The following is a 24,702-nucleotide window of genomic DNA, read 5'->3' as shown; positions in this document are numbered from 1 at the left end:
CAAGCTGGAAATTTAACTTAGTACTTTGCACCTCTTCTAAACTCATGGAGTTGTGGGTAATGACCTATGTTTTCTACCACGTCCTGCAGTGAGCCAGGTTTTCAACAGCACTGGACACCGCTATCCCCAGGGACTGGAAGACGCTAGCATCAGGTTTGTTCCTGGGTATCTTCTGTGTGCTTGGAAGGGGGGAAGCAGGTCAAGTGGCAGGAGGACTAGAAGAGAGGCCGGAGACTGCATGGGCATTATAGGTGCTGATAGTGAGTTTTCAAGGGGAGCGATGTGGCCAAAAGGGGCTGTACAGAGACAGGTCAAGTGACACTGAGGGGACTGGCAAAGGAAGGCTTTGCTTCAAAGACACTGCAGAGAAGGTTATGCCTAGCAAAGTTAAGTCTTAGAAACCACTCAGTGGAATATTTATGAGTGTCCCTAAGAGGAAAGAGACCCAGCCCTTGGGGATTACACTGTAACTTGACCATTGCTTCCTGACCACTGGCAGAAGAAACCAGTGACATGGCTATCACTTCCAAAAGGCAAAGAGGTTAACTTTTCTTAAACAGTTGGACTGGGATAGTTTCTTTGAGAAATAAGCTTGCATGGAACTAGGTACCAATTCCCTCCAATACAGAGCCTTCCGGGATTGTGACTGGGCCCGGCCAAGTCTGTAGATCAATCTGGAGGAAACTGTCCAAGAACAGTGATCAAGTCAGTGTGGTATTGGTATAAAGATTGACAAACAGATCAGTGGAACAAAATAAAGAGTCTTGAAATAGAATCAAAGGAGAAATGGCTTTCTGCCTTCTCCTACCTCCAAACAGGAAGCAAAAGTCCCAAAACTTTACTCTTAACCACTAGGCTGGTCTGCATTTTATAGTGTCGTTTCATTTGTACAAGATCTCTAGAAGCCAGTCACTTCCTCATTTTCTGGGTAAGCTGAGAATTGGAGCTTGTCTGAACTAGATGGAGGAGAACATCACCTATGGATGTTACTTGAGAAGCAACGGGAATATTCCTAAATCCCCAGATAACAGCCCCCAGGAGGGGACTCCTGTCACACCCCATGCCAGATTCCTCTGAACAGAGGATGAGAAATCGAAGTCTGTCTTCTTTGACTGTAAGCTTCTTGAAAGCAGAGATTGACATCCTAAAAGTTTTTTTAAAATCTTTATTGTTCAGCACAGTGCCTATATATGTGTGTGTGTGTGTGTGTGTGTGTGTGTGTGTGTGTGTGTGTGTATATATATATATATATATATATATATATATATATATATATATATATATTAGTTAGGTTTGGCGGTGCTGTAGTAGAGAATAAACCCTGAGGTCTTAGTGAGTTAATACATAAATATTTATTTCTTGCTCATACAAAATCAGCTGATCTCCAGGGCTACCTTCTGTCCAAATGGTGATTCAGGCACCAGTGCTGCGTTTCTCTTGTAGCTACGTCCTCTGGGGAACATGGCCTCTGCATTGTTGTAGCCAAAAGAAGAGGAAGATGAGGGGCCACACAACAGTTCTTAAATTCCTGGCCCTGGATTTAACACATGTTACTAGCCCACTGGCCAGAAGAAGTCGCAGAGCCCTCCCTATCTCTTAGCAACTGGGAGATGTCTGGGCATATGATGAGTAGTAAAGGTCTCTGCCTTCCTGGCTGACTGTGTGTACTCGGTAAATTGTGTTGGATAAACGAACGAGTAAGCCTGACACAGGGTCTACATTACGCTAGCACAGAATCGAAGCAACTTGCAGCCTCCTGAGCCTCAGATGTGAATGCACATGTCGTCAACTCGGGGAATAATGTGCATGAAGCTACCATGTATTGAAGACCACTCTACACAAGGCATTGGTCTAGGAACTTTACATGGTACAGTGTTTAGTCTGCACAAGGGCCCTATGGGATAGGCTGTCATATTCTTCTTTCACAAATCACTTTTTCACAAAACCATGGTGAGCAAATAGCAGAGCTGACATTAGCCCAAGTGGGCCAAGTTACAAAGCTTAGGAGAGTCTATGTTCTTGACTCCATGAACTCGCTTAGCTATGAATGCCTTAGGGAACATCATTAGCAGCTGAATGCAATGGCCTTCAGAAATACGACCTGGAGGCATTGCCATAGTGAGAGGTGCTAGGAGGAAGGCAGAGAGAGACAGGGTTCCATTCCATAGCTGGTTTTCCCCATTTCCAACGGCTCTGCCTTTTCTCATCTCCCTCCTGCTACCTCCTCCTGGGGACTACCACTGTCAGACAGAAATGCACCTACAAGACCTAAAGTCAGTGGTGAAAAGAATAGAGTTCAGAGCTTGTTCTAAACGTTTGTGTAGTTTGTGATGTCTGTTTCGCACACACCATCTGTTGAGCAAATGAAGAGGCAGGAGCAGTGAGCTCCACCCAACAGCCTAGGTTTTGCGGGAATTGGCCAAGCTCACTTTATGCAGCTCTCCCAACCCTGTAAGACAGAGATGCACCACAAACACTGCACACCAGCTCAACTATATCCACAGCAAGTCAGAAGGATTCCTGGTCAGGCTTTGCTATTCTCCTCGTGTGCACATAGAAATTCACCTGGCTTCTCTGGGTTTTAACTTTTTCATCTATAAAATGGGATTGTTGCACATCTACTCTCTGATCACTCTCTCCCTGGGTTATTGTGGGAATCCAATGGAATAATATATGTAACAGTGCTTTTAGATTGCTAAGCTCGCTTAACTGCTTGAGTAGTTCTTGTTCATGACCAGCCAAATAATGAAATTTTCTCACTTTCTGATTGAGTTGCAGCTTGTTGAGGGAACTTGTTGAGCAAAGCTACATATGGCCGTGCCATTTAAGTGCCAATTCTCTCATTCTAGAAACCACATTTGGTCGTACACATTAGCTTTTTTTCATGATGCTTTAGAGCCCCGCCATGGAAGTCAAAACATAGGACCATATGTGTGATGTGGGGCAAATTAATAACTAATCTCTCTGAACTTCAGGTGTCTCACCTGTGAAATGGGAATAACGACATTTGTGTTTGGGAATTATTATAAGGGCTGAAATAGTAATGCACATAAAACAATCTACATGGTGCACGGCACATAAAGCACTTGATAAATGGTTGCAATTCTATTGTCATTTTATTATCAAGGAACCATCATGCTGTCTCCAAGTGTCTTTGTGTAGTCAAATCATTCCACTGCTCAATAGAATTAGAAAATCCCCCACCTTTCAAAACACCACATGAGCACTCAGATCAATGTCTCCCACTATGTCCCAAATAGTCTCCAACGCCCCCGCAGAAAGCGCACAATTTACAACATGGCTGTGCTCCAAAACTGTACTTGGAAGTTATTTGTTTGGAACTCAACACATATTTTCCCATAGAAAGAACGCTATTAAAATAGTGGTTGGGTTCCCAGGTCCCTGGAAATACCCACTTGATGCGCAAAGTAGCAGAAAATTGGCATTATTTGCAATGCAAACGAGCATAAAGCAATGCTGTTGCATTGTTAGTCATAGGCCGAAACTGAAAACTAAGAAAATTATGCAATAGATAGTTCCTTTTATTTTTCATAAATGATGGTGATGAGGAAAAGTGGGCTTCATTGGAAGAAGAGAGAATTTAGAGGCCCCTTAAGTAAAGAATCTCAACTTTTTTTTACCATTTCTGTTCTTAATCCAAGAGACTACATAGCTCTAATCTTATCCACCACAACGGAGTTATTTTTGGTTTGCAAATGGAAAAGGGCAAGAAATGGGAAAGGTCTGGGAAAGGGAAGCAGAGGTGAGAAAGACTCCCCGGGGCGGGGGCGGGAATCAGCCAATGGTTTGAATACTGAGGAAGGAGGAAGAAGCATACACGTGTAGTAAGATTGATTCCCCGTGTCTGGGAGCAGGGAACACAGGTTGGGTGAGGGCCCACAGCCTCTCATAGAAGGGAAGCCATGCTGTGACCCGTCAAACAGTTCCCCACTGAAGCCTTAAGGTGGTGCTATAGAGCCAGAGCAGTTTGTAGAAAGAGAGGCCTCAAGGTTGGGGGGCGAGACGGAAGGAAGGCTGTGAGCACCCAGCTACTTGTGTTAGGAAATAAGCCCAAATGATGTGCTGGTGCCCTGTTCTGAACTTTACTGCCACGAAGTAAATGGCGGACTAGAATGTTAACACAGCCTCATCTAAATGAGGTCTTTGCATTTACTAGCCAGGGAAGCGCCGAATGTGAAGACCCCAAGGACCTCAGCCCAACCTTTAATTTCTGGTGGCTTCAAACCTGGTAGAGATTAAAAGGAAATACATAAAAACCTATAGTTTTCAAATGAGAGGCTGAGGCCCAGGGAGAGGAAGTAACTTGCCTATGCTCATATAACTACTAGGTGTCCGTAATCTTCCTGAAGCAGGCTGCCTCTCCGTCTGCTGCCATCACTAGTCCACTGACCGGTTCACTAGTACAGTTTGTGCTCTACGTCCAACCTCAGCCCTTCTGGCTGATATCGGCTAACCAAGTAGGGTGAGAAGGAATAGAGGAGGAACTGGAATAATGAAATCCAGTGTAGATAAATCTCTGGATGCCTTAGAATTTTTTTTTTTTTAAGATTTTATTTGTAAATAATCTCTACTCCCAACATGGGGCTAGAACTCACAACCCCAAGATCAAGAGTCTCCCGCTCCGCCGACTGAGCCAGCCAGGAGCCCCTGGAAGCCTTAGGTTTATGCTGAGAATCTAGTTCTCGAATAAGGAGCAGTGAATCCAGGTACCCTTGCCAGGCTGTCCAGGGGAAATTGCAAGAGTCATCTAGTATGACAGCAAGAGTACTGTATGTGGAGACAGAAGACCTAGGTTCATTTTAAATTCTGCTATGGCATAAGCTTGCACACATCTCTCCCTCTCTCTGATGTCCCTTGAAGCTCTTACTGTCTTCTAATCCTCACCAGGCAGGATCTGTGGTCTTGTGGCCTGGGGAGGTGGGGCAATGGGTAGCTAATGACCTAATCGGGTCATAATAGCTCCAGGGCAAGCATATCCCTAACATAAATGTGCTTCCCCTCAGAACCTCAGAAACTCCTTCAACTTGTGATAAACAAAGCTTCTGGGGTAAAACAAAGACATGAGTTATTCCTGCAGAAGAGGTTCTGAAGAACCAGAACATCCTACTCCCCGTGGTAGAACATAACGACAGGTCAAGAGAAGTTTAATTACTGAAAAGGAAGACCAGTGAACGGGAGTAGTGGAGGGGTGGTGGGCTGAAGAGGAGAGATGATTATTACACAAAACAGAATAAAATTTTTAAAAAATGGCCATCATGGCCTAGACAGGGTTCTGAGTCCTGGATTCATACCGTGTGAGGGCTCAAGAGAAAGACCAGAACTGATCCTGGGCTGATAGAAACCTAAGTCAATTTTCACAGCATTTCACTAGGCTGGTGGCTGTCAGCCCCACACTGGGCCCCTTGTTCCCTCACTCCCACACAAATGTAATCCTTGGTTCCTTAGGCTACCCCAATGTTACGGACACTCTGATATCTGACCAGATGTTGCTAGAAATCCAACTCCTTTACCCTGACCTTTCCTCCCCATTTGGAAGACTCTCTAGGGGCTCATGAACCTCAGTCACAGGCATTGTTGATTCATGTCTTCTCTGGTCCTCACACTGACTGTGGCCCCAGCCCTGAGCTCCCCCTCCCTCTGCCACCACACATTCCACTACCAGGGCCTCCTCCTGCTGCCATGTCTCCCGTCCCAATGCTACCGTTGCTATGGTAATGGCTGTAGGCTTTGCAGCCACTCTCCTTGAGGCTGTCACCCCATATACAGTGATTAAAGCACTTTCAGCCAACCTTGAACAGTGTAATCCCTCAGACAAGGTCCCCACAGTATAGCCTTGATGTTATCTCTCCCACTCCATTGAGAAACTTGGCATAAGTTCCCAGGGGACCAGGCCAGAGGGTCTTCAAGGACACCACCTTTCATCATCCAGCACTTGCACCTGGAGCTGGGTCCTCAGAGGCAGCCTTTGTTCTCCCTTGTATCTCAATGACCTGCCCTGTGATTTCCACCCTGACATTTTTTACAGAACACCTAGGGGTTTCTCACACAAGTAGAAGCTCTGATAAACCAGATTCCTAAAGTGACACCAAAGTGAATTATGAGTCATCTACAATCTTCAAAGACAGACAACTTGTTTATCTAGCTTAATTGCGTTAGATCAAATGGCAATCTTGAAGAAAAGGTCTGCCTTGAAATGCCTACTGATCATAGTCTATGTCATTCTTTCTTTCCCGGTCAGGGAAAATTGCTTGATCTTCCAATCATGAGCAATGGGTACCACTGAATGTCCTTGCTCTTATGTTTGAGCTTTCTTATCTCCTGTATGCTTGTTGTACCTCACCATTTTTTACCAAGAGACAAAAAGCCTGAAGAAATTAAATGACCTACGATGAGCTAAAGTTCTTGCAAGAGACTTTTACCCTTTCTAGCCTTTTCTCCACTTTCTCTTCCTTTTGGGTAGTTGGGATAGAGGAGAAAAGAAGAAAAAATACTGCAGTGGAGATCAAATAAAATGGGAATACAAGAAAAACACTCGATAACTTGGATCCTCCCTTGAATACCTGGTGGCTTTAAGTCTGGTATGGATCAAACCAAGATACATAAAAACATTTAGTCCTAAGTCTTCCTTCGAAATGTGGGGAAGGCTTAGAACAAAGAAGTTGTCCTTCAGTTCAACTAGAGACCTCATATTGGACTTCTGAAAAAAATAACGGGCTCAGTACTTTACTAAACTATGAAAAGACAAAAATGCATCATAATTACATTTTCACCCGGCAAAATTCTTTTAAATTCAATGAAACAAGTAATTTATGTGAACCAACTATTTTGCTCTGCACCATGAAATCGAAAAAGGAAAACGTCTGTCTTTAGGGCCTGTCAAAGACATGACTCTGAGCCTTCTCCTGTCGTAATTTACTGCCTTATCTTTCACAAGTTATTCCATATCCTAGGCCTCATTCTCTCCAAATGCAAAATGAAGACACTAATACCTTCTCTGTCTACTTCACAAGGAAGTAGAAAAGAAACAGTAGACAGAAAAAAAAATAGTAAATAGAAACGTGATAATAAAATGTTTGGTATATACAAAGATGCTGGGCTATTTCTTTATTTCCAAGAAGTTTCCTATGCTATCCTTTATTTCCAAGCAGTTTCCTATGCTATCATTCCCACTATTCCAGGCAAGTAATTCTGAGTGAATCTGAGCCATTTCTCTCAGACTAGACTCAAGCTTTATGATAGAAATCTGCAGAAGAGCATTCCTGTGAGTGTGTGATGTATAGGATACGGAGATTTGTTGAGACATTGGGAGTAGAAACCTGGTGGAGAATTCTCACCCGACAAAGCAGAAATGACAGGGGAATGTTACATTCAAATAATGAACATTCATGAACAGCAATTCACTGTCACATACCATCCTAACACCTGGGGATACAAAGCATGTTGGGGGTCCTAATTCAGGGATTCACTAGGAAGACTCATAGGACACAGTGTGTAGTTGAGACTATGATTAATTACAGAGAAAGAATGAGAAGCAAAATTAGCAAAGGAAAAAGGCTCATGAGGCAAAATCTAGAGGGAAACAAGTATAAGCTTCCAAGAGTCCTCTCCCAGTGGAATTAGGCAGGATGTACTTAATTCCTCCAGCCGTGAGTTGTGACAACACGTGTGAAGCATTATCCACCACGGAGGCTCATTTTAGAGACTCATTGCCCGAGTCTTTTTGTTGGGGGCCAGTCATATTGACACTGTCTGCCAAACCCATGCCAAAATTCTAGACCCTCAGAGGGAAAGCAGATGTTCAGCATAAACCACATTGTTTGTACAATTTAGTCCAGTGAGCCATGCCATTCTTATCAAGGAGTAGTGGGAACCGTCTTGAAGTCCAAGTTCCCAGACTCCAACCAAGGTCCAACTTTGTAAGCAGGCCTTTCGAGGGGTACCATTCTCAAGCCTGGTATGTTAACTCTTATGCATACAGAGGTTTAAATCAGTGATCGCAATGTTGATGGATAAATATAACAATAAATTCATTCAACCGAAGTCACTGAGACTTTGAAGTGTCGGGCAGGAATGAGATAAATTAGACATGGTGGCTGCACCTTGTCAAACTCAACTCAACACCTCAATAACTCCCTGCCCACCCACTGACAAAGTGCATTGCCTATGAAAAGCTCTGTGGCTGTGCTCCAAATTCCTCATTGCACATCCCAAGGGCTCTGTTTTCTGCCTGCCATAACTTTATTCTGCTTAGCCCCTTGGGTAGGTGTTTGGGACTACTTCTCTGTTGGGCTTGACTAGATTCTGGCATGGCCCTGGATCCCCTCCACCAGTTCTGCCCCATCCTTACCCCCACCAGGATCCCCAACACTCCACATTTCATCTGGCCTCCTTGGCCCCCATGTCCATTAGAGGAGCCGCCTCATTCACGTTTGAAGCCCTAGTTCCTGGGGCTTATCCCTGTCCCTCAGTCAATGACTTAAAAGTCATTCCATTTCTACTTACAGCCTCTGGCTAATTTTCAGCCCACTGCCAGCTGCCAGGGAGATGCCCAGGACTATGGACTACAGATTTCTCCGCTTTTCCTGCTGGAATCCTCTCCTGCAGGAGCTCCACATGCTGTCCTTGACTGTAACCACAGCCTTCAGCATCTCTGCAGCTAGAGTTCCCACTGTCCTTGCTCCTACTAGACGGATCTGCCCTCAAACCACACTCTTTTTCTGTTTTAGGTGGGGCAGAGGGGGTATCAGAAGTACCAAGCTCCAGGTTACTTCAAATTGGGGGTGGGAATGAATGGAGGACACATATGCTGTTTTCTTGGTCTCAGAATGAACATGTTCAATGACCCTGCCAAGGAGTCAAAAACGGTAAGCTTCTCCCTGATATCAACCAGAGCCCCAAGCAATTCATTCATCCACAGATTCCCAGGAACTCCTGGATAATAGTATCAGTTCAGCCCCAATTTTCCAGCCTGATGATCTACTCTCCTCCTCCTCCTTCCAGTGCAGAGGTAGTAAACAGCCCTTGGGCATGTTCAGAAAATGCTCCTAGTGACTCAGATGACAAGGAAAAACCACCCAGAAAGGAAGCTGGTAAGACAGTAAGGAGCTGGTCCAGGAAAGCTGTGAATGCTGTCGCAGGGGCATTTGATCAGACCTGCATTTCAGAAAGATCCAGGGAGCTGGAGGGAGATGAGATTGAGAGTGAACCTGGAGGCTAAGAGACAAAGAGAAGGCATTTTTGTAATAATCTTGCAAGAGGTGGCAGACCCTCAACTGGATCTGAGGCCATGAATTGTAAAGATGAGGGGACAAACAGGAGGGATATTTAGAAGGCGAGATAATCAGCATTTGGGTGTGGGGTGAGAGAATGGAAGCTTGGGGATCAGCATCTTTGGCAGTACCTCCACTGGGATAAGGAATACAGGGGAGTTAATGTTGAATCCAAATAGCTTCAGGCCATAGCGCCCACAATTATCCTCTCCTCTATGTCTGACATATTCTCAGTGTCTTGTTTGGTTTTGGTTTTTCCTTGGAAGGTCCAGAAATGCCCTTGGTGTGTTTGACAGACTTCCAGGCTTATGCCCAGGATCATCTGTCTAAGTCAACTTGGGATTTTATTGAAGGAGGAGCTGATGAATGCTTCACCCGGGATGATAACATCGCAGCATTTAAAAAGTCTGGTCTTCTGTATCCTTTCTATTGTTAAGCTAAGGTGCACTGGGTAAGGGGTTCTTGGAAGGTAGCAGCCATGCTCTCTGCCTCCAAGGAACACAAAGTACTCAAGATATATTAGTGGATTCTGTTGTTATTGCTTTGGGTTTTGGGTTTTTTTGGGGGGGAGTAGGGGATAGGTGGGCCAGGGAGAGGATGAATGGAGAAAGAACTTATCTTAGTGCCTCTGCAGAACCAGCACGAGTCACCCTCCCTCTGCATCCCAGCAACTGTGCCACCTGACAAGATAGGACAAGAGTCCAGGGCTACCAGTTACCTGAGTGGGGAGGAGAAGCCAGTGGGGTAGGCCTAAATCTCCTGAGTTCTTAAACTTCTGGCTTGAAGGAGATAATGTCTGTTGGGAGAGGGGACACAAGAAATACAGAGACCCAAAGAGTCTTAAGGGTGAAAGGAGGTTGATTTCAAAGAAGAGCTGGACTGGAACAGCAGTGAGTAGAGCGCAGGGTGGTAAACAGCCCACAGGCCACGTCAGGCCCACCACCTGTTTATGGACGGTCCACAAACTGAGAATTTTTGTTTTCTGTTTTTAAATGGTTGAAAAAAAGAATCAAAAGAAGAATGATAACTTGTTACAGGTGAAGATTATATGAAATTCGAAATTTCAGTGTTTATAAATAAAGTTTTATTAGAACCAGCCACGGTCAGGGGCGCCTGGGTGGCACAGCGGTTAAGCGTCTGCCTTCGGCTCAGGGTGTGATCCCAGTGTTCTGGGATCGAGTCCCGCATCAGGCTCCTCCTCTATGAGCCTGCTTCTCCCGCTCCCCCTGCTTGTGTTCCGTCTCTCGCTGGCTGTCTCTATCTCTGTTGAATAAATAAATAAAATCTTAAAAAAAAAAAAAAAAGAACCAGCCACGGTCAGTCATTTACATGTTATCTATGGCTGCTTTTGCATTACAACAGCAGATCTGAGTAGCTGTGACAGACTGCATGGTCCATGGAGCCTAAAATATTTACTATCTGGCCTTTTACAGAAAAAGTTTGCTGCCCTCTGTAATAGAGAGGTCAGAAAAACACTGAAAAATGGGATACAAGGTGAACAGCATGTTCTGTATTCTCATACTTGTTTAGCACTATCCTAGACCTCTTACTTGCTTTAGCTCATTCTGCCTTCATGAGGTAACTGTGAAGTCTGGATTATTACTCCCATTTCACAGATGAAGTTTGTATCTTACCCAAGTTTGTACAAACAGTATAGCTAGCAAAACCTTTCTATGTTTGTGTATAGGGATAATAATATTTTGTGAAAAACAAGCATTTTTGGACCCTGAGACTATGTCTCTATTGGACATAAAAGTGTATTTTCTATATTTACTACTTGTGAATTTCCCTACCTTCTTCTAAAGCAGTAGTTAAGTCAAATCTTCAAATGAATTAGCCTCTAGCGAAAAACAGAAACAAAACAAAACAAGCTCCCACCATGATCATTCTCTGGGGTTTGTCCTCTTTCAGTGACCTTTTCTTACTTTATAGAGACTTGTTTCTAACCCATGAACTCCTTCCTGCTCATTCTTTTCTTTTCTAATCCTTGTTATGGTAAATCAATCAAAGCATCCAAGTATTGAGAGTCTGCTTGGGAAGGCAAAACTCAAAGACATAGAACTGTGCCAGAGCAAGGCTGGAGGCAGTGTGGGCCACACGTGCCCTGGGGGTTTGGAGAAAGTGGGGTTAATGTGGGCCAGGGTGTCAGGAAAGGTTTCTGAAGGAAATGTTAGTCTGTGTGGCCTAATCAGCCAACTGACCTCACCAGAGATTTCTTGGGACCCAGTCTGGTGTAGACCTGCATCCGAATCTGGAGACCCCAGCCCCAGGCAGCAGCTGCATGCTGGAGAGTAACCCCACTAATAGAAGAATCTTTGTTGCTGAGCACAGAATCCGCCTCCGTCCCCGGTACCTGAGAGATGTGCGAGAGGTGGACACCCGGACCACAATCCAAGGGGAGGAGATCACGGCCCCCATTTGCATTGCGCCCACAGGTTTCCACTGCCTCGTCTGGCCGGATGGAGAAATGAGCACAGCCAGAGGTATGAACCAGCCGCACCTCGAGGCTCTCTTCCCAGGGGCCCTGAAGTATGCAGGTATCCTTCAGATCAATAGCAGGATTTCTCCCAGAAGGAGTTTAGGGACAGCAATCTGGTCAGAATTAAGGAGGGATGTTTGCATAACATTTCATTTAAGATTGAGAAAACATCCATTGCCATCATAACAAATGGTTAGACAGGGCAGCTACAGATGAATAGATATGGAAATCAAGCAAGCCACTCACAGTCTATGGGGAAAGGAGTTCTCAGCATGGCTTCAAGGATAGGGATCTCTTTGACCTGACCCCTCCTGGGCCAGGGCTGGGGCTGAATGGTGAATCTCTGAATTTAGGATGAGGAATCGTGACATGAAGTCCTAACAAAGCCCCTGGCAGGTGTTCCTGCCCAAATGTTGTGTTTCCTTTCTTGACTGACTTTGTCATCTTATATGACAAAAAGTTTCTTATGGCGTATGTCTCCTTCCTGGTAGCCCCCTTATTCTCTTCCTTCATCCTTCTGCACCAAAAAATAATGAGAAGAGAAGGAAGACCGGGGCGGGGGGAGAGGCTGAAAATAGTCCTGTGACCCCTTTAGAATCTTTAGGTCACATCTAGGAAATATTTTATTTGCAGGTTGCCCAGGATTTCCCTGGGATCTTTTCCTTTGACTCCGTAATATAGGAAGCAATGAATCCAAGGATTCTACAGCTTCAAGTGGCATCTGTCTGGTTAGAAGCCAAGTCTGGCTAGGCTAAAATATGAATACCCTGTAGGACTATGACTGCTCTACTCAATCTTCATGGTTGGACGTGTGATGGTGTTTTTGTAGTGGGGCAGAAGAATGGGGTACCTCCTGTTGATGTTAGGAATTGAAAATATGAAATCCTGATTAGGCCAGATTCTCTGCCTACGGATTGTGGAATGGTAGTGACATTAACCTACTGGAGAATCCTACCGAAAACAACAATTACCGTAGGAAATGAAAAATATGCAGCAGTGTCAACAGCACCGTCACCACCATCCTCGCCAACCTCGTTATCACTAAGCCTTTGTACAGGACATCACTTAGTAATTTTAAAAATGCTTCCAGGGGTTCCTGTGTGGCTCAGTCGGTTAGGCGTCAACTCTATCTCCACTTTGGTCTTGGATCTCAGGATTGTGAGGTCCACGCCCAGCCCTACTTAAAAAAATGATAATAAATAAAAAACATAAAAATGCTTCCATATCTAGTATCTTGTTTAATCTCTTAGCAACCCTATAAAGAAAGGTATTACTATTTCCCCCCATTTTACAGATGAAGAAAATGAGACTCAAGGCACACAGCTAAGAAGGGATCGAACTAGCATTCTTCTAACTAGGATATCAGGCTTTCTCCAGTACAGAACTCAACCTTCTCCACTGGCATTACATTTCCTCACCCTGTGTCCTCTTTAGCTCCCTTCTGCTTTATTAATGAGTTCACGAGCTGCCCATTCTCCCATCTGAAAGCTGCAGCATGTCCAAAACTGTTCTGGGGACTAAATGACTCCTGTAGGGACGCCTGGGTGGCTCAGTCAGTTAAGCAGCTGCCTTCAGCTCAGGTCATGTTCCCAGGGTCCAGGGATCAAGTCCCGCATTGGGATCCCTGCTCAGCGGGGAGCCTGCTTCCCCCTCTGCCTGCTCTGCCTGCCACTCCCCCACTTGTGCTCTCTCTCTCTGACAAATAAATAAAAATTAAAAATAAATAAATAGGGGTGCCTGGGTGGCTCAGTCGTTAAGTGTCTGCCTTAGCCCCAGGGCATGATCCCGACGTTCTGGGATCAAGCCCCACATCAGGCTCCATGCTCTGCTGGGAGCCTGCTTCTTCCTCTCCCACTCCCCCTGCTTGTGTTCCCTCTCTCACTGGCTGCCTCTCTCTGTCAAATAAATAAATAAAATCTTTAAATAAATAAATAAATAAATAAATAAATAAATAACCCCTCTAGCTAGGAAACTTGACAGAGACTGGAAGACAGGCTATACAGTGGGGGGCCTCCTGGGCTGACTGAATGCCCCCTGTGCCTCCTGCCTTAATGGGAGGCACGTGAAGTCAAGCTTTATCTTCACTCCCAGGGCAAACAGGTCAGAGGTGCACAGACTCTGAGGGTTTCTCACCCCGGTCCAGAACCCTGCCCTCCCTCCAATCTGAGTTGTGCTGTCTGTTCTGCAGCTGCCCAAGCAGCCGGGATCTGCTACATCACCAGCACCTATGCCAGCTGTACCCTCGAAGACATTGTTGCTACTGCCCCCAGGGGCCTCAAGTGGTTCCAACTCTATGTGCAGTCAGACCGACAGCTCAACAAACAGGTGGTCCAGAGGGCTGAATCCCTGGGTTTCAAAGCTCTGGTCATCACTGTGGATACACCCAAAACTGGCAACCGGCGATGTGACTTTCGAAACGAACTGGACTTACACATGAACTTGTTGCTGAAAGACCTTCGCTCGCCTAAAGAGGTAGGAAGGATACCATATCCAATGGGCAGGCATGACAGGAAGCAAATTTCCTCTCTTCCTTCCTTCCTTCTCTCTTTCCACAAAAAGTCACCGAGTGCCTGCTCTTGCCAGACACAACAGATGCCACGGTTCAAAAAGCAGATCTGGTTTCTGCTATCCAGAGCTACCAGATGAACAGAATATAACATAAAATGTCCTCACTCCTGGAGCTACCCAACCTGTCACAAGAAATGTCCTGGCCAGGACTGGGTGTTAAGAAATAGCAAAGCTATGGAGAGGAATTTTTCATGGCATAGGAGAATAAATTAACCAAGTTCTTCCAACATTGTCTACGCTATGGGACACTTAGAAAATGATAATTTTGGATAGCACATTTAGGTAAACTGACCTCCTGAAGGGGATGCTTACAGACAAGGTGACTGGCCCACAGAGTGTAGCCAGCCCAGACCCCTCACTCAGCTACATTGAGAACTGAGGGTCCGTCTCTCTCTACACCTAGAACTCCTCCCTGGAGCTGCAGCACACTTGTTTGGAATCTCCGAAATAAGTGACTGCAAAGGCTACTTCTGCATTAAATCCTACAGTCAGATGGGATGGAGTGCTTCAGAGAGAGAAAGTCGTGGTAACATTGGAGTCCCTTGATTACATTAAAGATAACGGTACCAGTCTTTTCAGCCAATGGGAGGCTGTGATACTCAGTCAAGTGACTCAACAGTTCACACATTAACCACAAATTAGCTTTGAAGTTTTCGGGAATCCTTATCTCAGATTCCAGAGATACATTGGGATTTATGGATATTTGATTCACATGGTGAGCCAAGGCTAGGTATAAGGTAGTATCTGATTCAGGATTATTGAAGTATTTCTTCGTTCTTATAACCTTGGGCATATCTCAAGCATAACATGTTACATCGGCCTATAACTGCTTTTGTTTATCCCCTTCACTTACTAAACTCTGAGTTATTTTAAAGTAGGGATTGTGTCACTAGAAATTATACACAACTAATGAATCATTGAACACCACATCAAAAACTGATGATATACTCTATGTTGGCTAATTGAACTTGACAAAAAAAATAATAAAGTAGGGACTGTGTCTTATTTGTCTTTGTGTCCCCAGATCCTGTAATAATTAAAGAGCAGGGACAAAATTAATAGTTAATGAATAAGCAGTTGAGATAGTAATTCTTTTGCACAAATTCTGTTAGGAAAAGGACCTGAAAGTGTTGTTTATTTTGTTACCCCTCTTTTAAGGCTTATGAAAGGTGGCTATCTGAATGTGTCTCAGTTTGGAATGGATCAAACCATCCTAAAGGAGCTCAGGTCTAAGGTTCTTTTTTCTTCCCCACAGAGAAATTCAATGCCTTATTTCCAGATGTGCCCCATTGACTCATCCTTCTGCTGGAATGATCTCTCCTGGCTTCAGAGCATAACTCGATTGCCCATCATCCTTAAAGGGATCTTGACAAAAGAGGATGCAGAGTTAGCTGTGAAACACAATGTCCGTGGCATCATTGTTTCCAACCACGGTGGGAGGCAGCTTGATGACGTTCCCGCTTCTGTAAGTAGGGTCACTTCATAGGGTGTGTGTGTGTGTGTGTGTGTGTGTGTGTGTGTGTGTGTGTGCCTACAGCACGGTACTCTGTGCACTTTGGCCCACACTCCCCTCTCCCTTACCACATATGCTGGTATATACCTGTTAATTGCAAGAACTTCTAATTATTAACAGCCTAGTGTGTGCCAGGTTATTTTTGCAAACTTCACATATATCATCTCTAAATCTCACAACCATCCTGCAAGATGTGTATCATCATCACTCTTTTACAGATGGGGGTCCTAGGGCTTAGAGACGTTACGTAACTTTTCCAAGTTCACACAGTTAGGAGAGACGTAACAAAGGCACTGAGGTCTCCTGCCTTCTGGAGGAAGTGTTCAGTTTGAAGATTGCCTGAGTGCATGGAGTGTAACAACATATTTTCTCATATGATACATCCTGGGAAGGAACAACTCCTCACTTAAACGAATAAATAACCATCTTTCACAGTAAAACTAAAAAATGCTATATGAATCCTTTCCTAAAAATCTGTGACAGTCTGTGATTTTCCCCCTGTCTTTTGCATTTATGTCCGTTACAGATGAAGAGCAGGCAGGCAAGGAAAGAATCTTTAACTGGGAATCTTTAACAAGAGATTCTTCTATCACTACTTGATTCATTCTAAGAAAAGGAAGTGTGGGGTGGGGGTGCCTGGGTGATGCTTCTAATTGGGTTGGGCTTCCGATTCTTGGTTTTGGCTCGGGTCATGGTCTCGGGGTCGTGGGATCGAGCCCCATGGCAAGCTCCACTCTCCCCAGAGAGTCTGCTTGGGAGTCTCTCTCTTTTTCCCTCTGCCTCTCCCGCTTGTACTCTCTCTCTCTCTAAACATAGAAATCAATAAATCTTTTTAAAAAAGAAAGAAAAGGAAGTGGGTTTTTTTCTCTCTTAAGTTTTTTCAGCCTTTCTATTATGTAAGTAAAACATGTTCACTGCAGATAAATTATAAAATGTACATATGCAAAAAGAAGATAAAAATCACCCCTAATTTCATCAATGGGAATCGTTTTTTATCAACTTCTTAATGCAAAGATAACATTTTAGATTTTTAAAAGTTACATACTATTTTGTAATTTTTCTCTTTTCAATTTCAGTATATTAAGAACATCATTTCATTTCAATGTATACACTTCTCTCATTTTTAATGGTGAATGGACAATTTATATAACCCACTGCCTATTGTTGAACATCTGATGACTTCCAAGCCTTCACTATTTTAAGCAATGCATCAATGACCATCCTTAAATCTTTAGCACAGTCTCAATTAGTTCTTTAAGACAATTCCAGGAAATGGAGAAGCTGTATCAGCTGGTTTGTACATATCAGCCGGCTTGTGAAGCTTGGAGGTTTAGGTGCCAATGATTCGCCCCCTCCTCCCCACCAGGCTCTCCCCGAGAGAGAACAGACACGAATAACAAGCCCAATTGGAGAATAAGGGGTACAGTTTACTGTAGATCTCCATGAGAGCTGATTGAAGGGAACAGTTGGGCATCCTACTTCCCATCCCAAATTTTGACCTGTGACCCCAGGAGAAAGTAGATAGGCAGAGCACATGCTAGCTCCCTCATCCAACTTCTGCAAGGATACCCACAGTCCACCTCCCACACACCCAGAAACTGGCAGAACAGGATGCAAAAAAGTATAGCAGGTCCTGAGCAGTCCCAGTTGTGCCTACAGGTAGGAACAGAAAGAAAAAAAGAGCCCACCACCAGCAAGCAGCAAATAGAGTAGAATGTTGACTTTTGAAATAACTCTAATAAAACATTATGCAACAGACCCTCTCTCATGAATCAGTTTAGCTAGTCTTACTCCCTTGGGGGGAGGACTGAGTAATACATGGAGAAAGAAGCTGAGTAATTGCTCCCCACTGCACTTCCTCAATAGAGAACAACTGTTGGCAAAGGCAGGAGCCAGAGAGAGAATTTCTCCTTCCCCATCATACTGGTCAACTTGTCATTCTCCCAAGCCACTTGACTTAACAACCAAACCCTAGGTCATCCGGGGAGAGTGCTGAGATTGGTGTGAAGCTAGTGAGGTACCTCTGGCTCAGAATTTGGGAAGGTGCCAGGAAAACTTGGTAAGATAAATAATAGTTTAATGGACTATTTAAAAAATTAAAATTAATGCAAAAAATTCCATGGTGAACAAAATATCAACATTTTAAATAAAGATAGGATCTGTCCCTGCACTTGCATAACCTGCCTCCACTCATCTCACTGTCATCCTGGCCCCAGATCCAATAAAACTTTATTTATAAAAACAAGCACCCCCAGCTCACAGGTCAAAGTTTGCCATTTGATTTTTAAATATTGCATTCAAATGTTATTTATCTGAGTGTTTTGACATTCCTTAAATTTTGTGCCTGAGGCCAATGCCTCACTTCTCTCACCCCAGACTCCTCCCTGTGAGTGTGACTCTTTGAAGTTCCCATCTCTAGAAGGTTCCATATAGTTCCTATATTTCTTTCTGGGATCTGGGAGAAGGGTCAGCTAGCTGTTGTCCCCAGAAGGCTCTAATGATGTCCTATTGTGACCTATAAGAAAGTAACTCTAAAGCAATACGGTTCCCTAGGCTAAAAGTCACTCCCTGGTCTGTTTCTCAAATTCCATCAGCTCCATTGTCCAATAAAGCTCACTGGAAGAGTATGCACAGATATTTTTATTTCTTTTTCCCAACATCATAGAAATATTCCAAATAATACCATGCTGGGGCTATAAAAATACCCCTTATCTAGACATGCATTCTCACCAAGTTTTCGCATATAAGTCTAAAATGTATTCAGTTCTCCTCTGCTTGTAAATTAGAGTACAAAGTTCTTTCCTCCCTGATTTCATATTCTGCTCAGGCACCCAAAGGATCTCATTGAGATATAATTCCCATTGATTCCTTCTGCAGCAGAAGTCCCCCAGGGCCCAGTTTCGCCTCCTCCCTAGTGGTCTGTCCAAGAGGCATAGAACAGGAGCCCTGAGGCAGTTCCAGAACTCTGTCCTCAAGGACTCTGCTCCCAGACTCTGTTGTCACCCCTCCTCCTAGACTTGGAGGTGCTCAGGACTACAGCTCAGTCTGGGGCACTCTGAGTTGGCAAGGCCTCGTAGCTACAGACCCTGGAACTAGGGAGGCAAGGTGAGAAACAAAGTCTGGGGAGAAATTAGGCCAAATGATAAGCTGCTTTTGTTTTGCCCTTCAGAGTCTTCAACTCTACCTCAACAGCACTGCTGCTTGCATTCCCAACCCTTGTCTCAGATAACCCAGACAGGAGTCAGGAACAAGTTGTTCAAATGTGGTGTGTAAGGAACAATGTGCAACCCAGTTACACAAGACAAGCTGTAGTCCAGACATACTTGCTTTGCCAAAAAGACTCAGTGCCTTAAAAATGGAGAGCATTCCTAGCTGTGCCACCCTAGAAACAGAGAAGGTAGGAGAAAATCAAAAGTCAAAATGTACTTTAAAAAGAACATTAACGTGAACACCATAAATGGGTGAACACTGTAAAAACCCTTTAGGATGTGAAGAGGAACCAAGAGTTTCTTCCAAGCTGTAGATAGTCGAACAAGTGAGTTAGAGAGAAGCTGCACTTTGTCAGGGCAGAAAAGGGCAAGAGGGAGAGCTTGCAGAAAGTCCCTGGGGCTCAGGGGGCACCTGGGTGGCTCAGTTGGTTAAGCATCTGCCTTCTGCTCAGGTCATAGATCCCAGGGTCCTGCTCAGTGGGGAGCCTGCTTCTCCTTCTCCCTCTCCCCTTCCTCCCGCTCATGCTCACGCTCTCTCTCTCTCTCTCTCTCTCAAATAAATAAATCAAATCTTTTACAAAAAACAGAAAGTTCCTGGGGCTCAGGAATGTAGCTTCACTGCTCTGGTAGGGGAGAGGAAGCATGGCTCAAACATGGGAGGGCAAAAAACTGGTAGACGTCACCCACACTTGCACTTCCTGTTCCTAACCCACCTTGAGGGGGCACCTCTGCCCCATGATCCCTGAGAGTGAAAATGGAAATCCCTGAAGCCATGCATGTCTCTTTCTCAGATCGATGCCTTGACAGAAGTGGTGGCTGCTGTGAAAGGGAAAATGGAAGTGTACCTTGATGGTGGGATCCGAACCGGCAACGATGTGCTCAAGGCTCTGGCCCTTGGGGCTAAATGTGTATTTCTGGGGAGACCAATCCTGTGGGGTCTTGCCTATAAGGTGAGAGATACTGGGTTTCTCATTTGTCCCCACACTTTACGGTGGTTTGCCGTACAAGCTGAGCTGCCGTTCCAGGTGCCACAGATCCTGAGAGACAGCTCCCCCTTGCCCGCATCTCCCGCTTCCTCGGCAGTGCGTTACACGTTCTCAGGCCCCCTCACCCCCATCTTTCCCTCTTTGCTTCCCTGTATTCCAAGCATGGTTCCAATTTCATAGACATCCCCATCCTCCCTACCACAGCTGGGAACACACCTAGAACAGATACTCAGCACCTGGGCAGAACGTTCTTCACACTTCTTTGTCTTTTCCCACCCCCCATCTTGGAGCAGGGTGAACATGGCGTTGAGGAAGTTTTGAACATTATAAAAAATGAATTCCACACTTCCATGACCCTCACAGGTAAGTTTTCACAATTCTTTTCCTGATTCGAGCTGAAGGTGTGAGGGCTACAGAACGGGAGTGGTAGCCCCTCCTTCTAGCTACTCTTCCCCAGCCCAGTGGCTGCCTAGAAGAGAAAGGAGGGAAGAGACGTCCCAGACAAAGACTGAACACAAACTCAAAATGTGATACCTTTGCTATGAAAGAAAATGCAATTTCAGATTATAGGAAAGAGGGTCCCCTTATGCTCTGGCCTGTCCAGATCACACAGCAGGCTTGTTGGGTATGGTTCTGTGGGTCATCTTTTCATATTCATGGTCTGCTAGGATTTGAGAAATTATGTCAAGGAGGAGGCACAGAGGAAGTGGGGAGACAGATACAACAAGAAGAGAGAAGGGGGAGCAGGAGAAGTGCCGTCCTGGGTAACCACAGCCAGAGAAATGTGAACATCTGGAAGTTACATGCAGGTGGATTTGGGTCAAAAATGAAGTTATGGTAAAGTAGTGCTCATAAAACTGTACGTTTTTAGCAAAGCCTGGGATCCCAGTGACCTATAAAATAGTACTTCTCAACTAAGACTGTCGATGACTGCCCTCTTTGGGAAGATATGGAGTTTAGAGTTTTGAGTTTATTTTTTTCCAGTCAGCACGACTACAGGTTGGATATTTCCAGTAGTTAGTGCTCAGAGACTAGGGACACTAAATGTCCTAAAATGCCTGGAGCAGTCTCATAGAAAAGAACTACCCTACCCCAGTGCCAAAGGCCAATGGCTCCGTCTCTGATTGTCTTCATCTGCTGTAGATGTAACTGATCACAGTGTGAAAGGACAGACAAGATGAACCCCAATGCGACCTCCATTCATTCTTCAATTCTAAAATTTGGTAATAATAGACACCTTCTCCAGGAGTAAGGAAATAATGAATCAAGCGCTGTGATGTGAAATCAAGACCATTTTCATGCCATTAACTTATTTCCATAAATGTCACAGAGCATCGGTCATGTGCTGAGCACAAGCGAGATGTCCAGGTTCTTCTCAAGTCTGGTTTTGGTGATATTTAGACAAGTGCTTTGTACTCAGTGTCCGAGTTATATTAGTAGACTCAACCTTTTGGGCTTGAGTAATACAAGTTAGAAAACTTAGAACAGCATTACTGCCAGCACCAGCCTTCTTCCCACTGAGCAGACTAATTAAAGAAAAAAAGAGGCGGGGGAGGGGGGAATAGATCAAGGCATGGAGGACAAGGACTGTCAGCTTAGGAGAAGAGCCACACACTTCAGAGCCTATGAAGATAAGCCAGTAAATGACTTGGTGTCACCAAGGCCCTCCCTTGAGGGAGGGGAGGGCATGAGCATGAACAGACATCGTATTGGTGTGTTTTGCCCCTGGGAGGGAGGGGGGCGAAGGATGGGTAGACCATAAGTTTCTACAGATTCCAGGAGGTTCAGATGACTTCTCCTGCTCCCCCAAATATTTTCTCCCATCTTTGAGAAATGACGTCTAATCTTCTTTTAACAGAAGCCTGGTGGGGGAATTCACAATAACAAAGTTTTTTTATTCAACTAAAAGTTTACACTTAACAATCTCTGGGGTAGAAATGGTGGTTGGAAAATCTCCTTCTGAAACAGAGTGGAGAGTGTCCTTTTTTTAAAGGGGCAGAGAAAAAACAGAATTGTGAGCCTGTGTAAGGCTGACAGTTTATATTCCCCTCCTTCTAACTATTGTACAATGAGAATGTATTGTTTTCAATGCATATGTAGAAAAATGAGTAATCACAACCAAACATGGGACAGAGATGAGAAAGAATAGGAAACTCAGGCAGAAGGGCATCCATTGGCATCCTCTGCATAAGAGTCCCCCGCTCCCCGGCGCCCAGGCTAGCCCTTGGGAAGAAGGGATCTTGGGCTGGGGGACTGGGCTTTTGGTGGAACTCACTAAGATGCAAAATCATAGTGTGAAAACGCCAAGATTCTGTTACCCTTTAGCCCTTCCACACACCCAGGAATAACAGAAAAAAATTAGCACCCAGGAGGAATCAGTTGATACGATTTCTCTCTCCTAATTCCCCTGGAGATGTGTGATATATTTCCCTTATGACCCTATAACATCACAGCCCTGGGAGGAGGCCTCTATTTGCACTTTGTATGAACGTTTTGAGGTTTGTCTTTAGGAAATACTCACTTCCCTTTATTATGTTACGTTATGTTAGTCACCATACAGTACATCCTTAGTTTTTGATGTGTTCCAGGATTCATTGTTTGCATATAACACCCAGTGCTCATTGCAACATGTGCCCTCCTTAATACCCATCACCGGCCTATCCCAATCCCCCCACCTCCCTCCCCTCTGAGACCCTCAGTTTCTTTCCTGGAATCCATGGTCTCTCATGGTTCATCTCTCCCTCTGATGGTTGGAGAGACAAGGAGCTTCCAAGACCAGCAGAAGCTGAAAGAATGTGTGACTACCCACTTCACTTTAAAGTAGCCAAAACATTTCAGGGTAAAGCCTCCTAATTTACAGTAATGAAAAAATTACAAATACGCATTCTCTCTCAAACTTCTACTGAGCCTCTGCCAAAGGCAGGGCAGTGCCCTTGGTACTACATGAGACCCAGAAACCAATCTGATGAGAGTCGAGTAAGTACAGAAACATTACGAAGGCTTATGTGTCAAACGGTCTCAAAATGGAGTCATAACATAACCTGGATGCAACTACTGAAACATTTTTACATCATTTAAATATTATTTTTATTATGTTATATAACCAAAGATCATATTTTGGCATTCTCTGTGCTCCTTGAATAGATGTGCCTGCTAGGAAAACCCACTATTCTCTGCCCTGGGGAAACCCAAAGCTCTTAAGACCACTGTCCATTCCGAGGAGAGCTGCCTCTGGCACCAAATTCCTGCTTCTGCTGAATGACTTCAGCTTGTGGGTTACTTATGCATCCCATGCCTGCCGTTTCTGTCCACTACAATCAACCCAGGCATGGTTTTTAGAGGGGAAAGGAACCCTCTCGTTAGTTCTATTTTCGTGAGTAATACATTTTGCTAAAGCTGTATTTTGGGAGGTGAAGGTGCACACATCATACATGTGGAAAAAACTTCAAGTTTATCATTACACATCCTGGCCTTCGAGTCTTTCTGCCTTATCACCAGGGATTTCCTGTCTACTCAAGGTCACAACTCTCCAGTCTGCACCAACAGACTACCCTCTCTTTCTCCTTCCTCGTCATGCGTCTTATCCGACGTTGCTCTCTTCAATCCCTGCTTCTAATCTCAGCTACAGTTCTAATTTTGCATTTTAATTAAGATCCTCCACTAAAGAAGTGTTACATTTTGCAGCACTTTCCCTTAGAAGGCAACCGCTGTATGAAATGCTCATCCCATCTCTTATTCCTGACTCATATTTTTCCCTGACACATACTTCCTATATCCCTGAGCTTTATCAGCACTTGGATAAAGGCCAAGTGTATCTATGGCATGTATGAATTGATTTTTCAAATGCTAAAATAGTGTTTCTACATTTTTACTATGCCATTTTGAACATGGCTGTGTTAAGAGGACTCGGGCACAGACTCACAAAATAATTCTCCAGGCAATCAGAATCACATTATTCATCTGGCATGCATAATGTTTTTTCAGGGTGAGCACAAAGATCAAATCAGGCTCGTTCCCACTGAATCATCCCATTATCCATGATGGGGTGGGTTACTGGTGTTTTAAAGAAATAAGCTTGTTAACTGTTCTTTTAGGTTGCCGGTCGGTTGCTGAGATCCATCAGGACCTGGTCCAGTTCTCCAGGTTGTAAAGAAAAAGGGCTAATGACCAGACTACTGAGGTCGCCACAGAGGGAAGAAAACTTACAGCGAGGTGTGTGATGCCTTCCTGCCTTGGCCCCATCCTATCCCAGAGGCTCATCCCCTGCATCTTCGATCATTCTACCCCTTGTGCTTCAGGCCCTCCAATCCCCTCCTCTTCCTCAAATGTGACATGCTCTTTTTTGCCTCACTGCTTGTTATATGCTCTTGCTTAAAATCCTCCTTTGAAAGAAAAAATGTTAAAAACGTGGATCAACAATGACTGAAATAGCTAGTGGATTAATTTTTTTGCATATCCTATGTATCTCTATGAACCAACTTTGGGAATTTACACTCTGCACAGAAGAGCTATATGTATAAAATATTCTCCCACCAAAATAATACTCCTATCTGTAGATAACAGGGAAATAATATAGTTAAAAACATGGACTTTGGAGTCGTATACATCCTCTATTGCTCTATGAAATAACTATGGGCATTTGTACTCTTAACAGAAG

At 44.4% G+C, this 24,702-nt stretch overlaps 1 protein-coding gene across 2 annotated transcripts; it reads left to right on the top strand.

Moving 5' to 3' along the window:
• HAO2 (hydroxyacid oxidase 2) lies at positions 1–24,473 on the top strand. 2 transcript variants are annotated; one of them, XM_057310333.1, is made up of 9 exons: positions 27–153; positions 8,748–8,885; positions 9,557–9,695; positions 11,622–11,773; positions 13,958–14,241; positions 15,593–15,802; positions 19,851–20,009; positions 20,339–20,408; positions 24,140–24,473. In XM_057310333.1, the coding sequence occupies exons 3-9, from the start codon at positions 9,565–9,567 to the stop codon at positions 24,193–24,195; spliced, it is 1,062 nt and encodes a 353-aa protein (XP_057166316.1). In that variant the 5' UTR covers positions 27–153; positions 8,748–8,885; positions 9,557–9,564; the 3' UTR covers positions 24,196–24,473. The 2 variants fall into 2 exon arrangements, with proteins under 2 accessions (XP_026339420.1, XP_057166316.1); XM_026483635.4 differs by lacking the exon at positions 8,748–8,885 and having other exon boundaries at positions 1–153.
• Positions 24,474–24,702: the final 229 nt, after the last annotated feature.

Source organism: Ursus arctos, unplaced genomic scaffold (genome assembly GCF_023065955.2).
Source record: "Ursus arctos isolate Adak ecotype North America unplaced genomic scaffold, UrsArc2.0 scaffold_12, whole genome shotgun sequence".
Taxonomy (NCBI): Eukaryota; Metazoa; Chordata; class Mammalia; order Carnivora; family Ursidae; genus Ursus; species Ursus arctos.
Note: the sequence above shows the minus strand (reverse complement) of the source record. Positions and strands in the feature narration are given on the sequence as shown.

What these genes read in the sequence shown, in the direction of transcription:
- HAO2 (XM_026483635.4), top strand. Translation starts at nt 9,565, where the DNA reads ATGCCCTTGGTGTGTTTGACAGACTTCCAGGCTTATGCCCAGGATCAT. An exon ending in TTGATGACGTTCCCGCTTCT is followed by an intron (nt 15,803 to 19,850) that starts GTAAGTAGGGTC and finishes TCTCTTTCTCAG; the next exon opens with ATCGATGCCTTGACAGAAGT. An exon ending in CACTTCCATGACCCTCACAG is followed by an intron (nt 20,409 to 24,139) that starts GTAAGTTTTCAC and finishes CTGTTCTTTTAG; the next exon opens with GTTGCCGGTCGGTTGCTGAG.